This window comes from Rousettus aegyptiacus, unplaced genomic scaffold, assembly GCF_014176215.1.
Source record: "Rousettus aegyptiacus isolate mRouAeg1 unplaced genomic scaffold, mRouAeg1.p scaffold_m13_p_15, whole genome shotgun sequence".
Classification (NCBI taxonomy): Eukaryota; Metazoa; Chordata; class Mammalia; order Chiroptera; family Pteropodidae; genus Rousettus; species Rousettus aegyptiacus.
In genome coordinates, this window is record NW_023416290.1 from 38,307,433 (window position 1) to 38,330,514 (window position 23,082).

The 23,082-nt window shown below is 37.4% G+C and overlaps 1 protein-coding gene across 2 annotated transcripts in view; it reads left to right on the plus strand.

Annotated features, from left to right (window-relative positions):
• OXR1 (oxidation resistance 1) overlaps nucleotides 1–23,082 on the plus strand; it is a 388,922-nt gene that overhangs the window by 80,509 nt on the left and 285,331 nt on the right. For both annotated transcript variants that reach the window (XM_016147442.2, XM_016147445.2), the window contains exon 2: nucleotides 2,787–2,958. In XM_016147442.2, the coding sequence (XP_016002928.2) occupies nucleotides 2,804–2,958 (155 nt within the window). In that variant the 5' untranslated portion in view covers nucleotides 2,787–2,803. The remainder of the gene's footprint in view (nucleotides 1–2,786; nucleotides 2,959–23,082) is intronic.

Here is a 23,082-nt window from a genome sequence, read left to right on the forward strand (position 1 = left end):
CAAGGAGTTCAGTTTAAATCTGTTTTCCTTTTTGGTTGTGGGTGAACAGCTTGAAAGACGTGAGGGGAGTGGTAGTTAGTAATCTCAGCAGGAATTTTCCTGTGGGTTCCCCCCGGGTCTGATCTGGCCGCTTGCTGATCAGCCAGGTCCTGTGCTGGTCCAGGAACACATAGCAGGCTCTGAATACAACCTGGTGTAATATCTAGTCAATTTGTGTGGTTCTCATGCCTCTTTCCTATATTAGTTTTCCAGGTGTAGTAACCTGACACATTTTTCCTTTGGGTGCCCATGGGGCAACATCTTTCTGTTGGTACATATTCCACTAAAATCTAATAGCTTTTTTCACCGGCCTGTTTTTTGCTCGTTTACTTATTATTTTCTTTAGTAATGTCCCTCAATGCAAACTCTTGGCAAAAACCCAGAATATTATTCAGTAAAATTAATTTGGTTAGATATTAAAATAATGACATTGAGATACACAGCTCTCTAAAGATAAAATTAAATAAGAATCAGGTAATACAGAGTTTTGACAGTTTAAAGTTACCAGTTTGGGAGCAGAATTTGGAGTTTCCATGTCATTAATAGATGGAAGTCCTGATGCTTTAACAATTAACCAAAGATGGACTTAGAAGGCTTGTTTGGAAGGTAAGTTGACAGTGAGGGATATGGATCATGTAGCTGCTTCCTTACTAGCTATAAGCGTCTGTTGAAATTAGAATCCATTGGACTTGTGGATTTGTGCCTATGTATGTGTGTTTATCAAAAACATTAAAAATTAAAGTTGTCAATAAAGGAAAAAATGCTATTATGATGAAGCAGACCTCAAGGCCTCAAATAACAGTTCTTAAAGAAATGTTAGAAATTTGCTTCAGGGCTTGCTTTCCCATAAGTTAAATCAAGGAAAGAAGCATAAATTGCAATAATGCCCTCCTCCCCCCCCCCTACAAAAAAAAAACCCTAGGATTAAGGAAAACCTTCTCTGTTCCCCTATAACTGTTCATGTGCCCTTGTACATACACAGCAATCTTCAGATGCATTTTATTTTGTTTTATATTTTACCTGATGGCATCTATGTTACACAGTGAATTCTTTATGTGCAAAGACTATATTTTATTAAGCTTTGTGTCCTTAGTACTCAGAGCCTAGTAAATAGTAAGACACAAAGAATATTTTGTTTGCTTTATGACTAATTTAAGAAAACTGATGTCATATTTAAAATTATATATCAAATATGTAAAATTACCAACACACAAGGGACTGGTTCTAACTCCCCTCTGCCCCAAATTTACCACTTTGCAGTATGTACAGAATCATAAAATATTGAGGATAAAATTCACCAAGTCTCAAACAAGATGGCAGACAATGCTAGTTTTCTTCTAATACACACTTTGACCACCTTTCTTTCTCATAGACACCTGACTTTGCAGTTGACCATAAGGCTGCCTAGAATAATGGCTGCATTTTTCCAGTCTCCATTAGAATAAGGGTGGTCAAGTGACTAAACTCTGACCAATGAAATGCAAGTGGAAATGTCATGTGTAAATTTAGGAAGCCTCCTTCTTTCCCTCTTCCTTCTTTCTGCTGTCCAGACACACGTGCTGGAGCTCAGCAGCCACGTGGAACATGAAGGGGAACTACATGTTGAGACCGGTAGATGACAAGAAGGGATCCTCCTTTACTGGTGTCCATGGAGTCGCCCTATCTGCCTTCTGCTTCTTGAGATTTGTTTTTACGATAGAGAAATAAACTCTCTTTTCTAAGCCCGGTCGATTTTAGTTTTTGGTTTTTTGTTTGTTTGTTTGTTTGTTTTTGTTTTTTTGAACTTGCAGCCAAACCTAATCCTAATGGTGGTGGTTGGGGGCATATCTTCTTTAGAAATCCTTCCCAAATTCTTAAGCCTGGACCAGAAGCCCCCCTTCTGTGCTCCCGTGTACTCTGTGTAAACCCATATGTGAACACTTACCATATTTTATCTTATCATCTTTTCTATATAAAAATATCTTGAAGGCAGGAACAATGTCTTATTCGTGTGTCATTCATCTTTATCCCTGAACTATACCTAGGATAGTGTCAGTGCACATAGTACATGCTCAGTAAATGTTTAATTAAACTGTACTGAATTAATAACCTGAACTCATTAATTAAAGTGTCTAACTTAGTACCATGTAATTAATTGTACCCTAAGAAAAATTTGGTTCAAGATTATACAACACTGTACACAGGAGATATTCAACAAATAGTGTGTGGAAATGTTTCTTATGTACATGCACACTGCTTACTTTCCATGTGTTACTCAATATAAATCCTTATTCACTCACGTATAGTAGTGAACGATTTTTCGTCAGACCTTTGGACAAAACATTTGTGCCAAAGAAGTTCGTTTTCAGGATCTGCTATGAGCTCATCATGATCTTTATTCTTACCCTTTTATCACAAGTATATAAAGCTCATTTAGAGAACATAAGTGATTGACCATGTGGAAAAAAAAGTGTGGTGCTTTCGAAAACACATTCTGTTCTTTTCTTGAATGAACAAGGAATTCTGTATTTTAGAGAGTAACATTTTTCTTAACCTTTAAGTTGATTTAAAAGCTAAAACATTCAGCTCATCATGGGGTTGGTTTTATTTTATCTTCGATTTATGTCATGTCTTATATTTCAAGAAAACAATTTATATTTTCTTTTGGGTGTCTTATACCACAATAACACTGTTGACTTAGATGAAATAAATCTGTGAAAAGTCGTAAAGACCAGGTACTGTAGACATCACTTTCTTTTTCTTTATAGGTCTTCTCAAACTGTGAATGCCTAGGTGGTTTGTGCATCATTCCAGCAGCAAAGCTGAAATACCCAATTATCTTGTCTACTCGACCGACTCGCCCTGTTCTGAAATCAAGAGAAGACTGCTCCACAAGACTCCTGCCTACATCGCTGCAATGTCTGTATCTAATTTATCCTGGTGAGTGGATTACTTTCTAACCTTAAATGCAAATACATGCCTATCACGAAACACTATTTTGTAGTTCATACTGTCAGAACTGGAGCAGGGAAAGAACTTTACAAATCTTAACAGAGATTATTGGTCTTATGTTACGTTACTATGTGAAAGCAACCTGGAGTTCAAGGTTGACGATTTCAGTGCTGTGGTATCTGAGAACCCCGGAAAGGGTTCAGGCCTCCCACTGAATCTCAGTAACATCCAATGCCTGTCCTTCCAACACACTCTGGGAAGAGAGGAGTAGGAAAAAAATAGCCTTTTAGTATTCCTGACTACTGTGCTATTCCCAGATATAAGACTAACAAGCTATAAGGGTGGTTCTAAGGGTGGGATGGATATTGTCTCATCAGTACTTTTCTTCAAACTTTCTGTTTCAGCAGAGCTAGTCGAACTGGATAGAAATCAAATATGGAAGATAAAATTATCTTATAGGTTCTTATCTCTGCAAAGGGCATTCTGAATAATTTTGACTTATAGTTTATGTTGAAAAGTTGGTGGTTTTTTTTTTTTTTAAAGCGTGAAGATATTTTTCTATGGTAATCAAGAGCAGCGATAAATTTAAAGCCATTTTATTGAACTTTGAATTTTTAGTATATAAAAAGTTGAATAAGTGATATTATAAAAAAATGAATATAAGAGAAACCTAGTAATCTTTTCCATTTTTGTAAGAGCTCATCTCATTCTTGTCTTCAGTTTGTACTGGAAATATGGCTAGCATTAGATTAAAGAATAGTTTCTGCAACTTAGCTCCATGAATTTATTTTTAGTTAAGAAAGCAACTTCTTAAGGGCGAAGAGTAGAATTATTCGTTTAGATTTAGAGTAGTATCTCTGCAGGACCTAATTTTTATGAATTTCCTAGAATACATCCTTGGATCTCTACTGGATGCTAAAGATCTCAGTTTGAAAAAAAATTAAGCTAAAAGATATTCCGTTGAACTAAATTATGAATTATTACCACATAATATGTATTTATATTATTATTAAAATAAAAGACTAAACAATTTCTGTAGAACTTATGTATTCCTTCAAAATCCTGGGAGATATTAAGGACATATTTATTTAAAGGAATTATACTCCTGGCAAATGTGTGCGAGGTAAATCCTTAAAAAGCCAGCTCCCTGCCAAAGAAGGAAAAGATAGAGAAGGGGGAAGGGGAGGGGACAGGGAAAGAGGAGGGGAGGTGTAGGAGAGAAGATGAAGAAGGAGAAAGAGGAGGAGGAGAGGGAGATTAAAACACAGATACATTGCCGTAGCTCAGCATAGGGTGTGGTACAGCCCGGTTCACAGAGACCGACTCTGGAGCCTGTCCGTGATGCGTGCCTCAACCAACATTGCCTTTATGTGATAAATGATTTGATTAAGGGCCAACCAGAACACAGAACTCCACAAGCGGAAAGGTTGTATAGTATAGCTCCAGCCCAACTGCCTAGCACAGCCCCTAGTAGATATTCTATAAATTCACACTGCGTAAATGAATGAAAAAATACAAACCCGGTAATTTAATGGTAACTCAGTGTTTTCATTCTAGAAGAAATTTAAATTGTGGGAGTGTCTTATAGAATCCACATATATGAAATTTGTTAGACTTCTTTCCATGTCACAGTTTCAAATCTTACAGAAATAATCCTTGGATATTCTCACTTATCGGTGCCCTTAATTCTGATGACGGCGAATGTCTCACGTTAGATTTCCATACGGGGGGCTCTGGGTCATTTTACAAGTGTCACGCCGTCCTCCAACAGTGTGCGTTTGGCATCTCCATTCTCCCTTTTAGCATCTGAGCTCCCATGGGCTGACAAGGACGCGTAGCAAGGAAATCTACGATATGCCAAACCACTGATTTAGTTCACCTACACACAGTTTAGAAACCGTTAACCTTTTTTCATATTAACCTTTGTAATTCTTCTGTATTTCCTAACATTTCTAATCTATATGTTGGGAAACGTTTTCCTGTACACGTCTGAATTGAAATGAATGGTAACTCACTCGCTCTCTGGGAATTCCTCACAGAGATACATTAATTTAGTGACATTATTATAGTTCACGGTTGAGCTCCCTGTTTTGAAATCCAGAAACTGAGGTATGAAAATACTAACATTTTAAAATAAACTGGGTTGACAGAGTATTAATTTGAAATGAGTTACGTAACTTTTAAGTGCACAGGGTGCTCACTTTGGTCTGACCAGTGCCATCTCTACCTGCAGTAGAAAACGGCAAGTCAGAACTTTGGCTGAAGCTGCATAATCTATCAAGGAGAGTTACAGGCTTCCAGTACTCAAAGGAATCAGGATAGAATGCACCTGGCGGGCTGTGTCTATCAGTGAGGATGCATGTTCCAGACACCCCATCTGGTTCTTAGGGCAGCTTCTTCATGGCTGAGAGTCAGAGTCCTGCTGCTGGAGTTTGTGTGCATGGTTCTTCGGAGCTGCACCTCTGCCAGACTTCCCTCTGCTTGGCTTTCTCATTAATGTCAGCTCTGTATATATAGTCAAAACCTACTCCGTCTGTGACCAGTTTGGTCTGCCTACCATACCGGTAGTTCTACATATCTGACCATGTCTGTGCATTGATTTTAATATTTAACTCTAAGGCTTAATGGGCGAATTGGTGCTTGATTGTGATTCCCATATCAATCTAGGAATTTAGAAATATATGGCCTAGATACTTACATTCATATTTACAATTACCCAAGCAATACCCCCAGGTTTTAGCTCTCCGATAGAAGAAATTATCTTTTTACATATTACAGAAAAGTTTTCTGGCTTTAGTAGTTATGTGTATGAACCTTGAAAAAATATGAAATAATTGGATCTTTCCTGTAGAATTTCACAAAGAAATACAATCTAGGAAACTTCCAAGTTTCTAGGAAACTATGCAGTGTCAGCCAGGTAAGGAGAGTGGTGAGAATTGATTACAAGAGTTACACAGAGACATACGACAGATGTTTCATGAATCTTTCTGTTTACCAAATAATTACCAGAGGGAGACAAGGATTGAGCTGATGCTGGCTGAGATAGAGACAAAGGGACGCACAGAATCAGCCGCAGACATTCATGAACAGGTGACAGGTTCCGGGCTGTGGTCTAAGGGAAAGAATCGTCGCTGGTGGCAACAGGGGACATAAAGTAAACAGGAGACGTGACGAGGCACAGACAGTAGAAAAAGGGGGAAATGGTGTGATGTCAAGGGGTGCTCGCAAGGACTTTCGGTTCCTCCTTCCCTGCTAATCATTCTCAATCCCTCCTTAAAAAATATTTTTGTAAGATGTACATCTTACATATTTATATATCTTATACATCTACAACATATATATCCTATAAAATAAATAAATAAGTAAATATTATTAAGAGTGAACATTTACATGGCATTTACCACATACCAGGCACTTTTTTAGACACTAGCAGATACGAACCCCTGTATCCCTTACAATCTAACCTTGTGAGGACCGTAGTATTATTATTCGCATTTCCTCAAGTGGAAAAGTGAGGCACAGGAAGTTAAGCGACTGGCCCGACGTGACACAGCCACTAGTAGCAGAGGCAGGAAGTGAACGCGGGCAGCCAGTCGGTGCTCCTGAGCACCGAACTGCAGTGTGAAACGAAACTCTCCGTGTCAAAACGATCTCCTTGCTCTGTGCATGTGGCTTCAAGACAAGTGCCCTATTCCCATTTTCCAGCTAGGCTAAACGTCCTGGCCCTCTCCCAGAAGGAAGTGAGTGTCCGGACCTGGGAACATTATAAGGCATCGGGGTAGTTGTGAGGGTGGGGTGTCGGGGCAAGGGAGGAGCCCCCTGATTTCCTAGGTAAGGTAAGGAGTTTGTTGCTATTAGAAACTTAGTGTAACTTCCAAAATTATATTAAATGAGCTACCTAAACTAAAAAATATAAAACTTAGTTCCACTTGTGTTACAGGTTAAGAAATTGTCAGGTTTTCATCCTAATACAAAAACAGCACAACAGAAAGATACCAGCACTTTGCTACGATTCCATGAAATGGCTCTTCAATTGCCTATGTCATAGAGCGGTGGTCCCCAACCTTTTGGCCCCAGGAGCCAGTGCTCCTATGAGAATCCAATGCCTGATGATCTGAGGCGGAGCTGAGGCAGTGATGCTGGTGCTGGGGAGCGGCTGCACATACAGATGAAGCTTTGCTTGCTCGCTGCTCACCTCCTACTGTGCAGCCCGGTTCCTAACAGGCTGTGGACTGATACTGGTCTGCAGCCCAGGGGTTGGAGACCGCTGTCATAGAGGCCCTCCACTAATAAATCAAGTACTTTTTATTTTCCCAGACCCTACTGCACCCTTAGCTTCCATTATGTTAGTATTATTGTATGAATGTTAACCGGTGTTTAGAGAGATCTTAGTAGTAGCTCAACTGATTTTGCCAGATTGTTCTACATTGTGATGTCTGCACACACTTCAGCATTTGCCCCACAGTATTTTAAAGGCTGTCTAGCTCCTGGCAGAGATGAAGGTAATGTAACTAGAGCCAGGGATGGGAGAAAGAAGACACTAGATGAAAGTAAGGAGCCAAGTAGCCAGTCCAAATCTATTGAGCGGCTCTAATGTGCCATGCTGTGTGTTAAACGCAGAGACGCGGTGTTCATAAGTGACAGCTACTCTCATAGCAGCTCATATTTGAGCCGGGAACTCTAAGTAATGAAAGAACTGACTTACTGTGGTCAGTGCTCTAAAAGGTATGTTCAAGGTGTTTGGGGAACAAAATGGATATTTCTTTTTCCTGCTTGGAAAGAAATGGCTTGTTTTTTTTTTGTTTTTGTTTTTGTTTTTTTTAAAGAAATACAAATAAATCTTTTGTATTTAGTTCTAAAAATAAAGCAAGCAATATGCTATTTACGAAGAGCCAAGTGTTATAGGAAATTATAAAGCAGAAATAAAATGTGACCTAACTCATACCATTCCTAGGAAACCACTGTTATAAATGCTGAGGTATAGTATTCTCTACATATGCTCACATATTTTTTGTAAAAATGGACTCAAACCATGCATGGGATTCTGCCATCTTCTGTTTTCACTGAAAAAATTTTAAGGCTATCTCTGTGTTTGATGTATATAGAGTGACATCATCACATGTAAGGGCTGGGTGACATTGTGTCGAGGTAGCATCATTTATTTTACCCATCTGGATTGGACCAGCACATGTTTTCTAATTTTATTTTTTTCTATTCTAAATACTTCTGTTTGTAGGAAAATTATTTAAATGTTGCTGGGTCACAGAGTTCTGTGCCAGCCAGGGGACTGGCGAGGCCGTATCTTACAGCCGCTCTCTGGGCTGTGGACATCAAGTCTGCAGAGATAATAGGTATTTCTGAGAAAGGGTCTCATCACCTCATCTCCTTTTTTCTTTTATAAAAGAATCCGTCCTCTATGCTAACTTTTTCACCAGATTTAGTCCCTCATAAACATTGAAAATGTGCTGATAATTGTCAAAGAAATATTTACTTATAGTTGACTAATAGAATTTTATCAGATGTCAACAAAATAATCTATCATGCATAACCATAGATTGGAAAATAACAAAGTGTGAATTGTGTAAATTAATTGTTGTATTGACTAAATTTAGAAGTGATGAGTGGTCTTTATCTAATAGAATGCTGTTCTGAATGTTGGTGAGTTTAATAATGCTCTAGTAGGAGATGAAAACTAATTTGAATTATCTTCCTTATCCAAAAGTAATGGTGCGTTAGAGTTCCAGAATTAACATGCAAAATTAGAAGTAAAGATACTTTCTTTTGTCAGGCTACTTACATTATTAATAATGTTTTTTATCTAAGTTCTTTAGTGAATAAATGAAGAAGTGAATCATTCCTTATCATTCCTCAGCACCTGCATTTAGGAGGGAAAAAAAAATCTAGAGAGAGAGAAGCAACCTATTTATTCTAAGCGGGGGTGGGGGGAATCAGGATCTTTCCTCAAAAGTTACCTTAGCCACTGTTCTGCAAACAACTTATGCTATTTACACTGCGGAATGGTAGGCTCTCAGGGACAGTGTTTGCAGCCGCAGAGGAAGCAGAGACTGGAATTGTCTCTGCTTTTGAAGGGATCAGAACTCACAAAGGGGAAAATGTAGATAAAACAGAGATTGCAAGGGAAGTTTTTACCCCGTTTTACAGAATTGTCAACAGCCTTAGAGAAGAGGGGGAAAAAAAGGAAAAGATTAGATGTAAATATAAATCTAATGTTTCTAACTGAAAAAAAAAAAGATGCGACCTTCTGAGTGACAGGACGAGCTTAGTTGGCAAGATATCGTATTTCTCAGCATAGTAAGTGGATGCTAAATGAATAACTAGTATATTTAAGTACTGAGAAGAAGGAGGGGGTTTGAGAGTCTAAAACTTAAGAAGCTTCATTTAAGTGGGGCTGTTCAGCTTTAAAGGTGAATATAACATCTATCAGGAGCATAGAAGAAGAACAAATTGATGTTAGAGAACAAATAAAGAGCAAATAACCTAGGAGAGGCAGAGAGGAGAGAATAATATAGCCAATGAATACTCAAGATAAATAAAAATGTGTCCCCAAAATTACATAATATTTTAAGACCTAGTGTGCTGATTTGGATGCAAGTCAATTTACTGAATTCTGAAAAATTCCAGTATGCATTTCTGTTTATAATATGCCTTTTTAAATAGAAATCATTTCATTATTTTGATCTAGTCTTGACACTTGAAGTAAACACATATTTTTAGACTCCCTGACCGTTTTTGGCTTTGAGCTCTGTGCCTTTAGAAGTAGCTTTTTAAAAATTAAACATTCTTAGGAAACTTCCTAGATGTTTTTCTCCATATATCTACATCAAATTCTTTGTTCTTGTAGAGTCAAATAATTAGTAAGGCAGATTTTTGTTTTTAATTTTTGTTCTTAAACACTAGTGCTAGTTAGACATGAATCGCATTTTGTAGGAAATTGGTAAGTTTTGGTCTTCTTAGAGGAGTTTGCTTTCTTGTGAAGTTAATGAGTTGGAGGTTGCAGGTTCGTTCCCACAGGGACCAATTAGTTTCACTCGCTTTCATAGTCGAAGCCTACACCTGTAACCTTGGCCATTCCTTCTTTTCAATCTTGTCATTGGTTGAAGTCATTAGAAACAGTTGATTGATCATCACCAATTCACAATCAGTGTTGGGGAAAAACAAACACTCAAATCAAGTGTTTTCATCATCCAGGTCTATAAATATGCTTTGATGTATGTCTTTTCATCATTCACAGAGGGATTATAATTTACTCTCTTGCGAAGGAACTACAGTGAGTGATCATGTCAATATTCTCTTAGACTTTAGAAGCTTTAACATAAAACTGGACTGTCCATTCCAAACTTAAGACTAGAGTTACCAGACACCAGCGTTTTTAGGACTTGAATAATTAAGATAAAGACCGGTGAGTGGTCTGTGAAATAATTTAGTTATTAAAATAATTATGTAGGCTAAGGTATGTTATTTTCAGCATGATCAAAATTTAAATGACTGAGATCTTAAACATTTTTTGCCATTGGTGTATAAAATTCTCAATCATCGTGTTATCCTGGTATATATCCCTCACTGTCTTCTTGTGTTTGTTTGTTTATTGGATTTTATTCATTTGCTTATTTTGTATTTGTTTTTAAGATTGTGAAGAGAATTCACCTTGATTTTAAAACTATTTCTGTTTAATCGAGAAGACAAAAAACATTTTTCACCTCAATTGAATAGTCACTAAAAGAGTTAGATTCATTCATTCATACTTGGCTTTATGTTTCTTTTAAAATAGGTTTGTTGTTATGATTTTTAACAGGAATTTAAAAATAATTTCTCTGAAGTTAGAGAGATGAATTAATGTAGATAAGTTGTATGTATATAAGTTGAAGGTATTTTCTTACATTTATATTCATCCATGTTTTCATTTAACAAAGATTTTTGAGTACCTACAATGTGCAGTTCTCCTTAAGCTTATATTTTAGTGCTGAAGACAGATATAAACAGATAAACAAATATTTTTATATTAGATAATGATATGTATTTTGAAGAATAATCAAACAGTAAAATCAAAAGAGTGATGGGATTGAGGAATTGGTCAAGAAAAGCCTTTTGGACAAGATGTCATTTAAGTAGAGAGGGAAGAAGCTTAACAAATCTTACAGGAAATCATTTCAGGCAGAGGAACAAGAAGGACACAGGGCCCGAGACTGAAATGTACCTGGTGAGTTTGAGGAACCATCAAGGAAGCTGGTTTGGTGGAGACAGAGTCAGTGGAGGAGAGAGTCCCAGGAACTGAGCTTGAAGAGGTAGCAGAGAGCCATGTAGGTCATGAGAAAGACTGGATTATATTTTAAATGTGATGGGAAACTTTGCCCTCACTTATTAGATTGAAGACAAAAGTTCATATAAAATATAAATGTAGTAAAACTCAGTAAGTATTGAGAGCAGAATTTTGATTTAATTTCTGTTTCAAAAGGACCTCTCTATGATCTTCAAATTTTATGAAAACCATTTATATTCTTAGTATAAACACTCAGCAGATATAATTAATGAGATATAATAATGAAAGAAAAAAGGTTAATGAAAAACCATTTTCAAAAATATAGCTTGTCTCATTAGCATTCATTTGAAAAGATTCAACCAATCTGATATATCTGAATAATTAAGACAATATAAAAGAGAGTCTATAGAAATATTCCATTTTGCATTAATGAGTTTTACAGTATATGATTGAAATGCTATTATAAATTATGGAAATTTAGATTATTAGTTATCCAACTTAGTTTTACATTTATTTTTAAATCTCTCCCCTCACCCCTTTCCATAAACTTTAAGGCCGTTTTCAATATATAAACACAACAGTGCATTAAGCAATGAAGTATCTATTCTATACTGGATATTTAATGTGTGTGGTTTTAGTGAGGAACCAAATGTAACACAGCATCCATACAAGTGCTAACATGTGTTTCAGAGAGAATGTTGACTTAAAATTACTAGGTGTCTTTTCTTGGAAAAGAAATTCACCTTTATTCTAAGGTTATGCTCTTTCTACACTTTTGGTGGTAAACATGGTTTCCTCTGTGGTACTGGTTATAGGTAGAAGTTAGGTTAGTTTTCCTTTTCTGTGTCTTTACTTGACAAAATAAAAGTTGGAAACAAAATATCAATCCCACTCTTCCTCCAACGTGTGTGTGCGTGTGTGTGTGTGTGTGTGTGTGTGTGTGTGTGTGTGTGTTAATTTAATTGGATCATGAAACCAAAAAGTCTAGAACTTCTGATATACTGGGAATTATTTCACACCTTCATTTGTCACTATGGGGCTATAGATTCAGTGTATTGAGAAAGCTTGAAAATTACTTCATTGCCTAGAATGGGGTAAACTGGTCTTGCATGCATATAATATCCAAACTATTAGATTATGCACGCCACTGCCTACATAAGGAGGCATGGCTAATCCATCCTTTTTCCTGGATGTACTTTACCACTTGATGTCTAGGAAGTATCTCTATAGGGTTACATTTACATCCTTCCTGCTATTTATTTTTAGTTATATTTAACAATGATGCATTTTTCTTTTTAATTTCTTTATCAGATAGTGTTAATATTTTCCTACTGGTATTCAGCAAACTCATCTTTTATTATGGACAGAATAATTTACACAGTTCATTGCTCAATGCTAATTAACTTGTTAATGCCACTCCCAATTAATAAGAAATATCTATATATAACAATAACTAGACTTTGAGCCTTCAAATGCATTTCAATTCTGCAGAATTTGGAAACGTAAGTGCTCTAATGTTCCCATTTACAGAGGTCATATAAATGGTATCTGGTGAGTTGAAACTATTAATTACAGACACTAGTTGAACTCAAATGAAAAATATTCTTGGATCTAGGTCTACATAGATAAAATGGTGCATGATTTCACAACTGCGGTGCTAAATGTTCAAAGCAACGTGGTAACAGGAGCAGAGACAGAATAACCTCCACTGGCAGATGACCGGGTGCCCCAGGTCTCCCTATTCAGTAGAGAGCTTGCAGTAGAAAGCTGAGGTTCTGAGAGAGAACCATCATCTTTTCCAGCTGATAAATTTCATGAAAGAGGGATGTGATTGTTCCTGATGGTTTTTAAGCTTTATGCACACGAGCTTCATAGACTCCTGCTGTAACTGAAAATTGGTTGTACTCTAACATTTGACAGAAAATTATATTAGGTTAACTACTCTTTGGTTTTAGATTAGTGATACAAAGTCCTTTTATGAATATGACAGAAAAAAATGAAATTCAAACTAATTGATGTTGGTGGGTGCATTTTCATTTAGACATTTCCCTGAGGTTTTTATAGTATTGGAAAATCGCATTCAGATAGAATTTGCATAGAATGAGGCTCATTGAAATTTTGATGATATTTTTCAATCCATAATAATTCTTTTTAGTGTTTTTATGGAAAACTACCCAGCTATTAGAGGTGACTGTAAAGATGATGATATGAAAAGATTTAAAATGCACCTATTAATTCACTTGCCTGGTGAAACATTCATTATAGTTGTTACTTCTGGGTTCTCATGAACTGAGTATGAGAAAGTAATTTTTCTGGAATTGGTGATTTAATTGATAGCCTTCCATATTTGTTCCTGGTTCAGATTTTATGTGTTTAGAGAATTAAACAGACCTATAAAATGCTTATTCTATTTGGCAAATTATAAATATGATCAATTGAAGCCAAGCATGAAGCTGTAGTTGTTACCAGAACATATATGATGAGCTAAATGTAACTGCAGCTTCCCAGGTGGAACGTATCTGGAGAGCCTACTAGTAGGCCAGGAATGAGGTCATCCTGAGCATCGTCGGCACCTGATACTTAACAGGTGCTTTGCACTCACAAATGGCTGAACCTTCAACAGAGCGCCTAGTCTCAGTCCCTGCCAGGCACTGTAATGGAGAGGGAGTATACAGTATGGGTGGGAAGATTCTTGGTTTAAAAAAAAAGCCTAGCATTGGACCAGGAGGTGAAGTGATTTGACTGCCATCAGGTTATTCTACGTCTAATATATGCAGACATTTGTTACTGGGCACAGAAGAGTTTTGTGGATATATTTTCAGCTCTTAATTAGAGTTCTGGCTCACTTGAGCTAAGATGAAAACTTTCCTCATATTTAAGAAAATAAAACAACTCTGCTCCCATTCAGTACTCTTGATTTTTAACCTGTGCACTTTGGAGAAATTTCCTTGGATCCATGTTCTGCCATCTCCTGACCTTTCTAACTGTTTCTTAGGCTTTTCTCATCATCATAAATTTTTGGCTAACACTGACAGGTCATTTGCCTAAAATCATGGGGTATCTTCTGAGAGGAAGCTGTGAAGTCATATTGGGTATTGGTCGCAAAGTAGGGGTTCATGGACAAGGGCCAGTTGGTAAGAAAGCATCTTGTTACAAAATGAGAGAAAATGAAGATGATTTTGCTGAATTTCTTTCTTTATTCTGAAATGATATTGTATGTGATTATTTGATAATACAGTGGTCTTCCTTTTATGAAATGAAGGCGATAATATGATAATCATGTCCCTAATTGAGAAAAGCAGATGTGTTTAGCCCAAAGTAGGCCTCCAATTCTAATTTTCACATGTATGATTCTATAAATTTAAGAGTCTGGAAACTACTGATCTAGTTCAGTTCAGCTAATTACTCAAACCATGAATCGCACCAACAAAAACGCTAACAAGTGGTAATCCAGCCTTTCTTCAAAACCCTCCTTGTGACTTCTCAGCCTCATGGGCATCCCATTATGATTATGGGCTTTTCTGATTATTACAAGTTTTCTTTACACTGGATCTAAGGCTACTACTGTAATCATTACTTTTTAATTTTACTTAGAACCACATACGCTATGCCTAATATAACATTTTCCCAAACATCTTCTAAAAAACTCTAATTCTGCATATATGTTAACATGTATCACAAAGGAGGTGGGGAAACACAGTCAGATGATTTTGTAAACAATTATTTAAACAGAAGATTATTTAATTTTAGTACTTCACAAATTCTTTGTTGGGTCAGTTCATTTTACAAATATTTATTGAGCGGTCATACTATACATGACAGGCAGTGTTCTGTATACTAATCTATGCTGGAAATATTTGTGAGGAAGATACAATAATCTGGGTTTCTCAAATTTAGACTGTAGAACCTTCTTTCTTGTAGTTGATGTTGTTTGAGACAGAGCTAAAATCATTAGATAAAAGTTCTTTTCTTTCTTTCCTTTCCCTTTCTTTAAAGTTTCTCAAACTAAACATGTTGATTCCTTTAATCTGTACTCAGTGATTTCTGGAACTTCTGCGCTATTCTGGACATGACTTACTTTTGTCTTTGCTTCTGTTGGAAACATGGTAATAGCTGAACACAAACACCAGGTTTGGGCTGACCTAACTCAATATGGGACTGCTGTCTTTTTCTATATTCCTGTAAGTACAACAAGAGCTCATTTTTGTTTAGTTTCGCCCTGTTTTGTTTTTGCCGGTTTTATCATGTGGTTATCAAATATGAGCTAGAGTCTATAATAAGCACATATCTGTGTCAAATGTCATCTTGTTCGAGCTGGCATGTCAACCTGTCACATTAAGATCTGTTTTGGAAATTTGTTCATTGGACTTTCAAGGAAAGCCACTGACTCTATCTTAAGTAGGGGCATATTATTGTAGGAATAACTCTGAGATAATCAGGACAGGTGTCTTAGCCATGCAATCAAACGTATTGTACTGCAGGAACAGCAGCACAAGAAAGTGACGGGGGACACTGGGACAGCTGTACCATTGGGCTACGCAGAGCTGAGAACAGGGTTCAGGAGCTGAAGGCCAATTAGGATGCAGTAATGGCTTACTCACTGTCATCTGGGTGCCCCCGGGAGCAAAAGGTTATTGATCTCTCTTCTACTTTTTTGTCATTGATCTGACTCGGTGATGCCTGACTTTCTTCGTGACCTTCCGATCCTACACCTGCTTCCACTAAGTTGCACCATAAATTTCAAGCTCAAGCGTTGGCCCGTTCAGTACACCACTGTCTTATGCAATAGCTTCCTCTCAACCAAGTGATTCTCCCATTGCAGCAGTTCGGATCTACAGAGCGGTTTATATAATAGCTTTGATTTGAGGGATAACTATGTTTGAGCATAGTAGGATAAATTAGCCATAAGTAAGACCACAAAAAATGAAGTAGGTTAGTATAGAACAGTGAGTGGTTCTTAAAAGTGTGGTTTCTCAGCTAGCAGAATCAGCATCACCAGGGAACCTAGAGGCTCTGCTCCAACCCTAGTGAATCAGGAATTCTGGGGGGTTGGATCCAGCAATCTGTAGTTTATCAAGCCCTTCAGGTGATTCTGATGCACGCTCAAGTTTAAGAACAGATGGTTTAAAATTGTCTCTCTGGAGTTTAGATTTATAGTATGACTGCCAAAAATAATGACTTTGGTTATAATTAATATGCAGAAGATCTTTCTAATAATATTTAACACTTTTGACTGTTTTTAAAGTTGTTTTTTGATAGGAGGGGAGCATTGTAAACATATACGATCATGCTTCTTTTTCTGTTAGCTGTGGCATCCAGTTGATCAATTTTTTTTTGGTACACAACTTAAAAACAGTTCCTTAATGTTTAAAACATTTAAGAGGAATATGTGCTGCTGTGGGCCATTCCTGCCCATTCTGGTTTTCATGGTATTAAAAAAATACCATGGTATATATATATATATGTGCACACACACACACACGCACACACACATACATCAGCTTTCTTAAAATTAAATTCATGTCATAACATTCACTTATTTAAAATATACAATATAATAACAGAGTATAATCACAGTTGTGCAACCGTCACCATAATGAACATAACATTTTCACCGTCTCTCCAAAGCCCCCATACCATTAGCAGTCATTCTCTGTTCCCTTCCTTACCTAACTCCCCCTTGGCCATAGGCAACCACTAATGTGTTTTCTGTCTTCTATGGATTTGCCTATTCTCGACATTTCATAGAAATGGTATATAATACGTAGTCTTTTGTCACTGCATGCTTTCACTTAGCATAATGATTTCAGAGTTCAACCATGTTATAGCTTGCATCAGTACTTTATTCTTTAAATTATTCCAAATCATTCCAAATAATATTCCGTCGAATAGATATACTATATTCAAACATAGATCACATTTTTTTATATAAATAGCTAGACATTTTATTTATCCATTCATCAGTTGATGGACACTTATCACATTTCAGCTAGCAGAAATACTGCTGCTTTGAACACTCGCGTACAAGTTTTTATGTGGACATTATTTTTATTTGTCTTGAATATACAATTAGGATTGGAATTGCTAGGTCATATGGTAACTCTGGTTTTAATTTCTTGAGAAACTGCCAGGTTATTTTACAAAGTGGCTACATTATTTCATATTCCTACCAGCAATGTATGAGTATTCCAATTTCTCTGTATTCTTGCCAGCACTTATTATTATCTGTCTTCTGAATAGAGCCATCTTAGTGGGTATGAGTAATATCTGATTGTGGTTTTGATTTGAACTTCCCTAACGATTAATGATGTTGATGTTAGGCAACTTTTTATATGCTTATTGGCATGTCTTTGGAGAAATGCTATTCATATCCTTTGTCCATAGTTTTTAGGTAATGTTTGTATTTTTCAATTACAGTTGATATACAGTGTTATATTTGTTTCAGGTGTACAATATAGTGATTAGACATTTATATAACTTACAAAGTGATCACCCTGATAAATCTAGTACTCATATGACATCATACATAGTTATTACAATATTATTGACTATATTCCTATGCTATATTTTACATCCCATGACTAATTTGTAACTACTCTTTTGTACCTTTTAATCTCTTCCCCTTTTCACTCACTTGTCTCAATTCTGTTCCCATCTGGCAACCATCAAAATGTTCTCTGTATCTATGAGTTTGTTTCCGTTTTGTTTGTTTATTTATTTCGTTCTTAATATTCCACATGTAAGTGAAATCATATGGTAAATAATACTGCAATGAATATGGATGCACATGTCCCTTCGAAATACTATTTTGGGTTTCTTTGGATGAATACTCGGAAGTGGGATTATTTGGTTCTTCTTTGTCTCTCGTTATAGCCTTTGTTTTAAAGTCTTATTTTCTCTGGTATAATATTGCTACCCCAGCTATTTTGTTTTTTCTTTTCTACTTTTATAAAATACTGTTTTCCATTTGTTTACTTTCAGTCTCTGTGTCTTTCGATCTGAAATGAGTCTCTTATAGGCAGCATATGTAAAGGTCTTGTTTTCTTGTCTCTCCAGACATCCTATATCTTTTCATTGGGACATTTAATCTATTTACATTTAAAATAATTGTTGATAGATATGTAGTTATTGCCATTTTATTATTCGCATTTTTAATCTTTTTTTCCTTCCTTTTCCTTCTTAAAGAACCCCCTTTAAATTTCGTGTAATACTGTTTTTTTTTTTTTTTTTGGTGGTGATGAACTCCTTTAGCTTTTTCTTCTCTGGCAAGCTCCTTCTTTTTCCTTCAGTTCTAATTGATATCTTTGATGGGTGGAATAATTTTGGTCGTAGGTCCTTGCTTTTCATCACTGAATATTTCATACCAGTCCCTTCTGGCCTGCAAAATTTCTGTTGAGAAATCGGCTGACAGTCTCATGGATGCTTTCTTGCAGGCAATTAACTGCTTTTCTCTTGTAATTTTTAAGATTCTCTCTTTCTCTTTAAACTGGCATTTTAATTATGATATGTCTTGGTGTGGGCCTCTTTGGGTTCATCTTGTTTGGGACTCTCTAGGCTGTATGTCTATTTCCTTCTCCAGGGTAGATAAGTTTTCAGTTATTATTTCTTCAAGTAGGTTTTCAATCCCTTGCTCTCCTTCTTCTTCTGTACCTATATGATGCAAATTTTTGTACACTTGATATTGTCTCAGAGGCTCCTTAAACTATCCTCATTTTTTAAAATTCTTTTTTTCTTTTCGTTGTTCTGATTGGGCATTTTCTGTTACCTTGACTTTTAAATCATTGATTTGATCCTCTGCTTCATTTAATCTACTATTGATTCCCTCTAATAATATATTCATTTCAGTTATTGTATTCTTTATTTCTGATGGGTTCCTTTTTGTTTTTTTTTTCCCTTCCATTTTTTATGTTTTTGATCTCTTTGTTAAAGTTCTCACTAAATTCGTCTACGCTTCCCTTAAATTCATAGAGCATTCTTATAACAAGTGTTTTAAACTCTAGATTTGGTAGATTGCATGTCTCCATTTTGTTTAATTCTTTCCCTGGAGCTTTATTTTGTTCTTTCCTGAGACATGTTTCTTCGTCTCCCAGTTTTGGCTGCCTCCCTGTGTTTGTTTCTATGTATTAGGCAGGGCTGCCGTGTCTCCTGGTCTTAGTAGAATAGCCTTATGTAGTATGCGTCCAGTGGCACAATCTTCTTAGTCACCTGAGCCGGGTGCTCCAGGTCTGTTCCTTATTTGGGTTGTTTGTGTGCTTCTGTCGTAGTTGAACTGGTCCCTGTTTGCGTATCAGTGGGCGGGATTGACCTATGAGCTGATTGGTTGTGAGGACTGGCCAGTGACTACAGTGCAGAGGCTTGACCCTACAGAGCAGGATTCGCTCTAGTAGGGCTCCAGTGCTTTCTCGGTCTGCTCTTTACATGTGTTCTCCTTGGATGCAGCTCTGGGTGGTGCTCTTGCTCATTGGAAGCCAGCCACCAGCTGCGCCAGCCCTGGAGTCTCTTGGGAGGGTTCCGGGCAAAGGCCAAGTTTAGCCACAGCCTGTGCCCTTCCTGGGGCCACCTGGCATAGGCCACCAAGCAATCCTCAGATTGCCACCACCTGTGCTGGGCTTGGAGATGCCTTTTAGAGGCCAAGCTGTGAACCGAACGGAGGCTGGCTGCCGCTAGTGCTGGGCTTGGGGCTGCTCAGCAAGAGGTATAGGGCACGCTGAGGCCAGATGCTGCTTTTTGGGGGTTTGTAAACCTTTGATAGATTTTAGGAAAATCTGCAGCATGAGCCAAAACAGACTATTTGTCTGGCAAAGCCACTAGAGATGGCTTGGGTGGGCTCGCAAGTTGGGTGGGGCGGCTTCTCAGGAACTTTGGAGGGAAAGGTGAAAGGTATTAGCCAAGTTGATGGAGACTCAGATAAGGCAGCCACCTGGGTCTGCAAGGCAGGAGTGGGGAGGACTCAACAAAGAAACAATGGATTCTACCAGCGTTTCTTTCTGGGAGAAAGCCACTCAGCCCTAGCCCTGAAGCCAGGCAACTCATTTCCTCCTCTTATGTCCCTGGAACCATTCACACTGCTACCGCAGTGCTGGAGCTCAGAATGGGTTAGTTCTGAGTCCCCATCAGCAAGTAAGTCCTTGTGTGAGCCATTTAAGAGGATTTCCTGGGGCTCTGGCTGCCCTCTGTCTCACTCAGCCACAAATTCCACTGATTTTCATATCCAGAAGTTTTGGGAACTTCTCTTTCCAGCTCTTTCTAAATTATCAGCTTTTCTCGGGTGAATTTCCTTTGCTTTAATAGTTTATATATGAAGATTTCCTGCCAATGTGTTATCGATATCTGGAGAACGAAGGTATGGAAATCAATCTTTTCATTCATCAAAAGTCAGGAGATCCATCTTTAAGTCCTACGTGTGAAGTAACTAGCACTGTGCCTTTGGTCCGGTCACATTTTCTCTGGACACTTTGTTTCTTTGTGGTAAAATGACAAGATCTAAATGAAATTGAAAGACTCTCTCAGCTTTGTTATTTTGTAAATCTTCATATAAATTTGGAGCTTCATTTTATCTCTTTGTTTACTAGTCCAAATCCCCCAAGTTAAAAAACCAAAACAAAATAGTAATCTGACTTAAACATATAATGTACCACAATGTTTCATTTTGTCATTGCTGAGTTCTTCAGTTGATTGCAAATCCTCTAATCAGAAATCCTAATGTTCCCTTCCTGTCCTTGAATCCCTTTACATACCACCTAATGTTGACCCAGAGCTGCTGCCGGGCTGGTCCAGGCTCAGGCCTCCTGAGTAGCATTCACACACTTGCTTGGACCTTCTCCTCCTTGTGAGCCATGTTCACGACCACGGCTCTCTCGCCTCACAGCCCAGCCCTGCTACGGGGTCCTGGCAGTCTGGTATTTTTTTTTTTTTTTCCCTCTAGTCCAGATTTTCTTCTCCAGGTCTGTAAACTATATTGTGCAGGTTTTCGTTTTGTTTTGTTGTTATGTTTTGTTTTGTTTGTCGTGTGGGCTTGGAGAGACTGTAGGCGTGTATTCCATACTAGTCTCTGCTATGTTCTCTGTAAAACAATCCCAATAAATGTTCCACTCTTCCTCGGAGTTGGGTAATCATTTATACAGGAGGAAACTAAGGCTAATTCAGGTTAAATAACTTACCCAAGTAAGCAGAGGGGAATAGTCTGACCTCTGACACCTAACATCAAAGTCTTCACTCTTAGTGACTGATTTTGTACATCTAGAGTAACTCTGAGGTGGAAAAATATTGGGCTTAAATAGAAAGAAAAACTTTAATACTTTTTTCACTTTTTCTTTTCGCCTGGATGTCTTAAAGTATTGGGAGGAGGGAACCTTGAAGAATATGGAAAAGGAAATTTGATAACAGTATCTCTGAAGAGCATGTTTATTTCATTTCAAGGTATCTATTTTAATGGAAAACTTGTTTTCCCATTATTAACAATAAAATCATTTGTCATCTCTTGAGTTGCTAGTGTAATGAGTCGAGATCAGTATTTTAATTAGGTTATAGCATGAAAGCGGTTTTTGAATTTCTCTATGTAAAACTTCCATGCATTTTACATAGTTAACATCATTTGTTTCTGTGAATTTAAATTTATTTTCAGTATCTTTAATAAGCCATGCTGTATTAGTTCGTAAATGTATTATGGTGACATGCAGTGTATCCTCTAGGCAGCTACGAGATTGCAGTAATGTGAAGCATTGGTTGTAAACCAGATGTGTGTCTTGTTATTACATCACTTGAAAAACTGCTTTATGAAGAAATTGATGCAACGGTCAGAAATCTATCAGGATTATCTTGCACACGGCTGATAAAAACAAAGGGGGGAAAGCCATAAAGCCATTTATTTACTGTATTGAACAGTTCAGCGTGTATCAAGTGCATGCTTTTGGCCAGAAGATAAATAGATGATCAAGACTGAAACTCAGGCTTCATATAGCTGGTTAATAGTCTGGTGGAAGACACAAATAATTAGATTTTTAGTACCATGGGGATCATCTTTATATAGTTTATCCCATTTTTTTAAAGCATCTGAACTATAAATCACACAAACCAAGACAAAGCTTCCCCTAAGCAGAATTATTTTATCATGTAGCCCTTAGGATTTTTTTAAAAATCACCTATAAAACTATAGAATGAGAGATATTCGGTGGCATGATAGAAACTCTTCAGGAAAAGACCTGGGGATTTTATTTGTTCATAAAGTCAGTATAAACCAGAGACACGATGAGCTCCCATACCTGTTCTGATAGATGGCATTACCGGAAGTATGGAGCAGAAGCAATGGGCAAGAGAGAACAGTGCATCTGTCTACTGTGATCGTTCGATCACATGTAGAGGATGGTGCTTACTCCTAACTGTTACATTGTGGAAAGGACTGACAAAATGAGGCTCGTCTAAAGGTAGATAAAAATAGAAGTGTATCTCCTAAGGATGTTTCGATCAAAAAGTGTTTGTTAACTCAGGATAATTTGGAGTCCGTGGCGATGGTGATAGGGATATCTTTAATAACAGCTAATGCTTATTATATTACCTTATTTTATGTTCTCACTATCCAGTGTGGTATGAATACTTATCATCTCCCATTTGACAGATAATAAAATGGGCACCCGCCGGAGATCACAGAGTGAGCGGGGGGGGGGGGGGGGGGGGCGGTAGTGAGAACCCGTATCCGTAATGCCGGCACTGTGCTGCATCACCCACGAACAGCCGCCGGTCCTGGCGGTGCCGTCCAGAACCTCGGCATTTCGTGTGAGGAGAGAGAGTGATTTCGTAGACTTGCCAGGGTGAGGAACCAGCCAGTGGGATAAGCT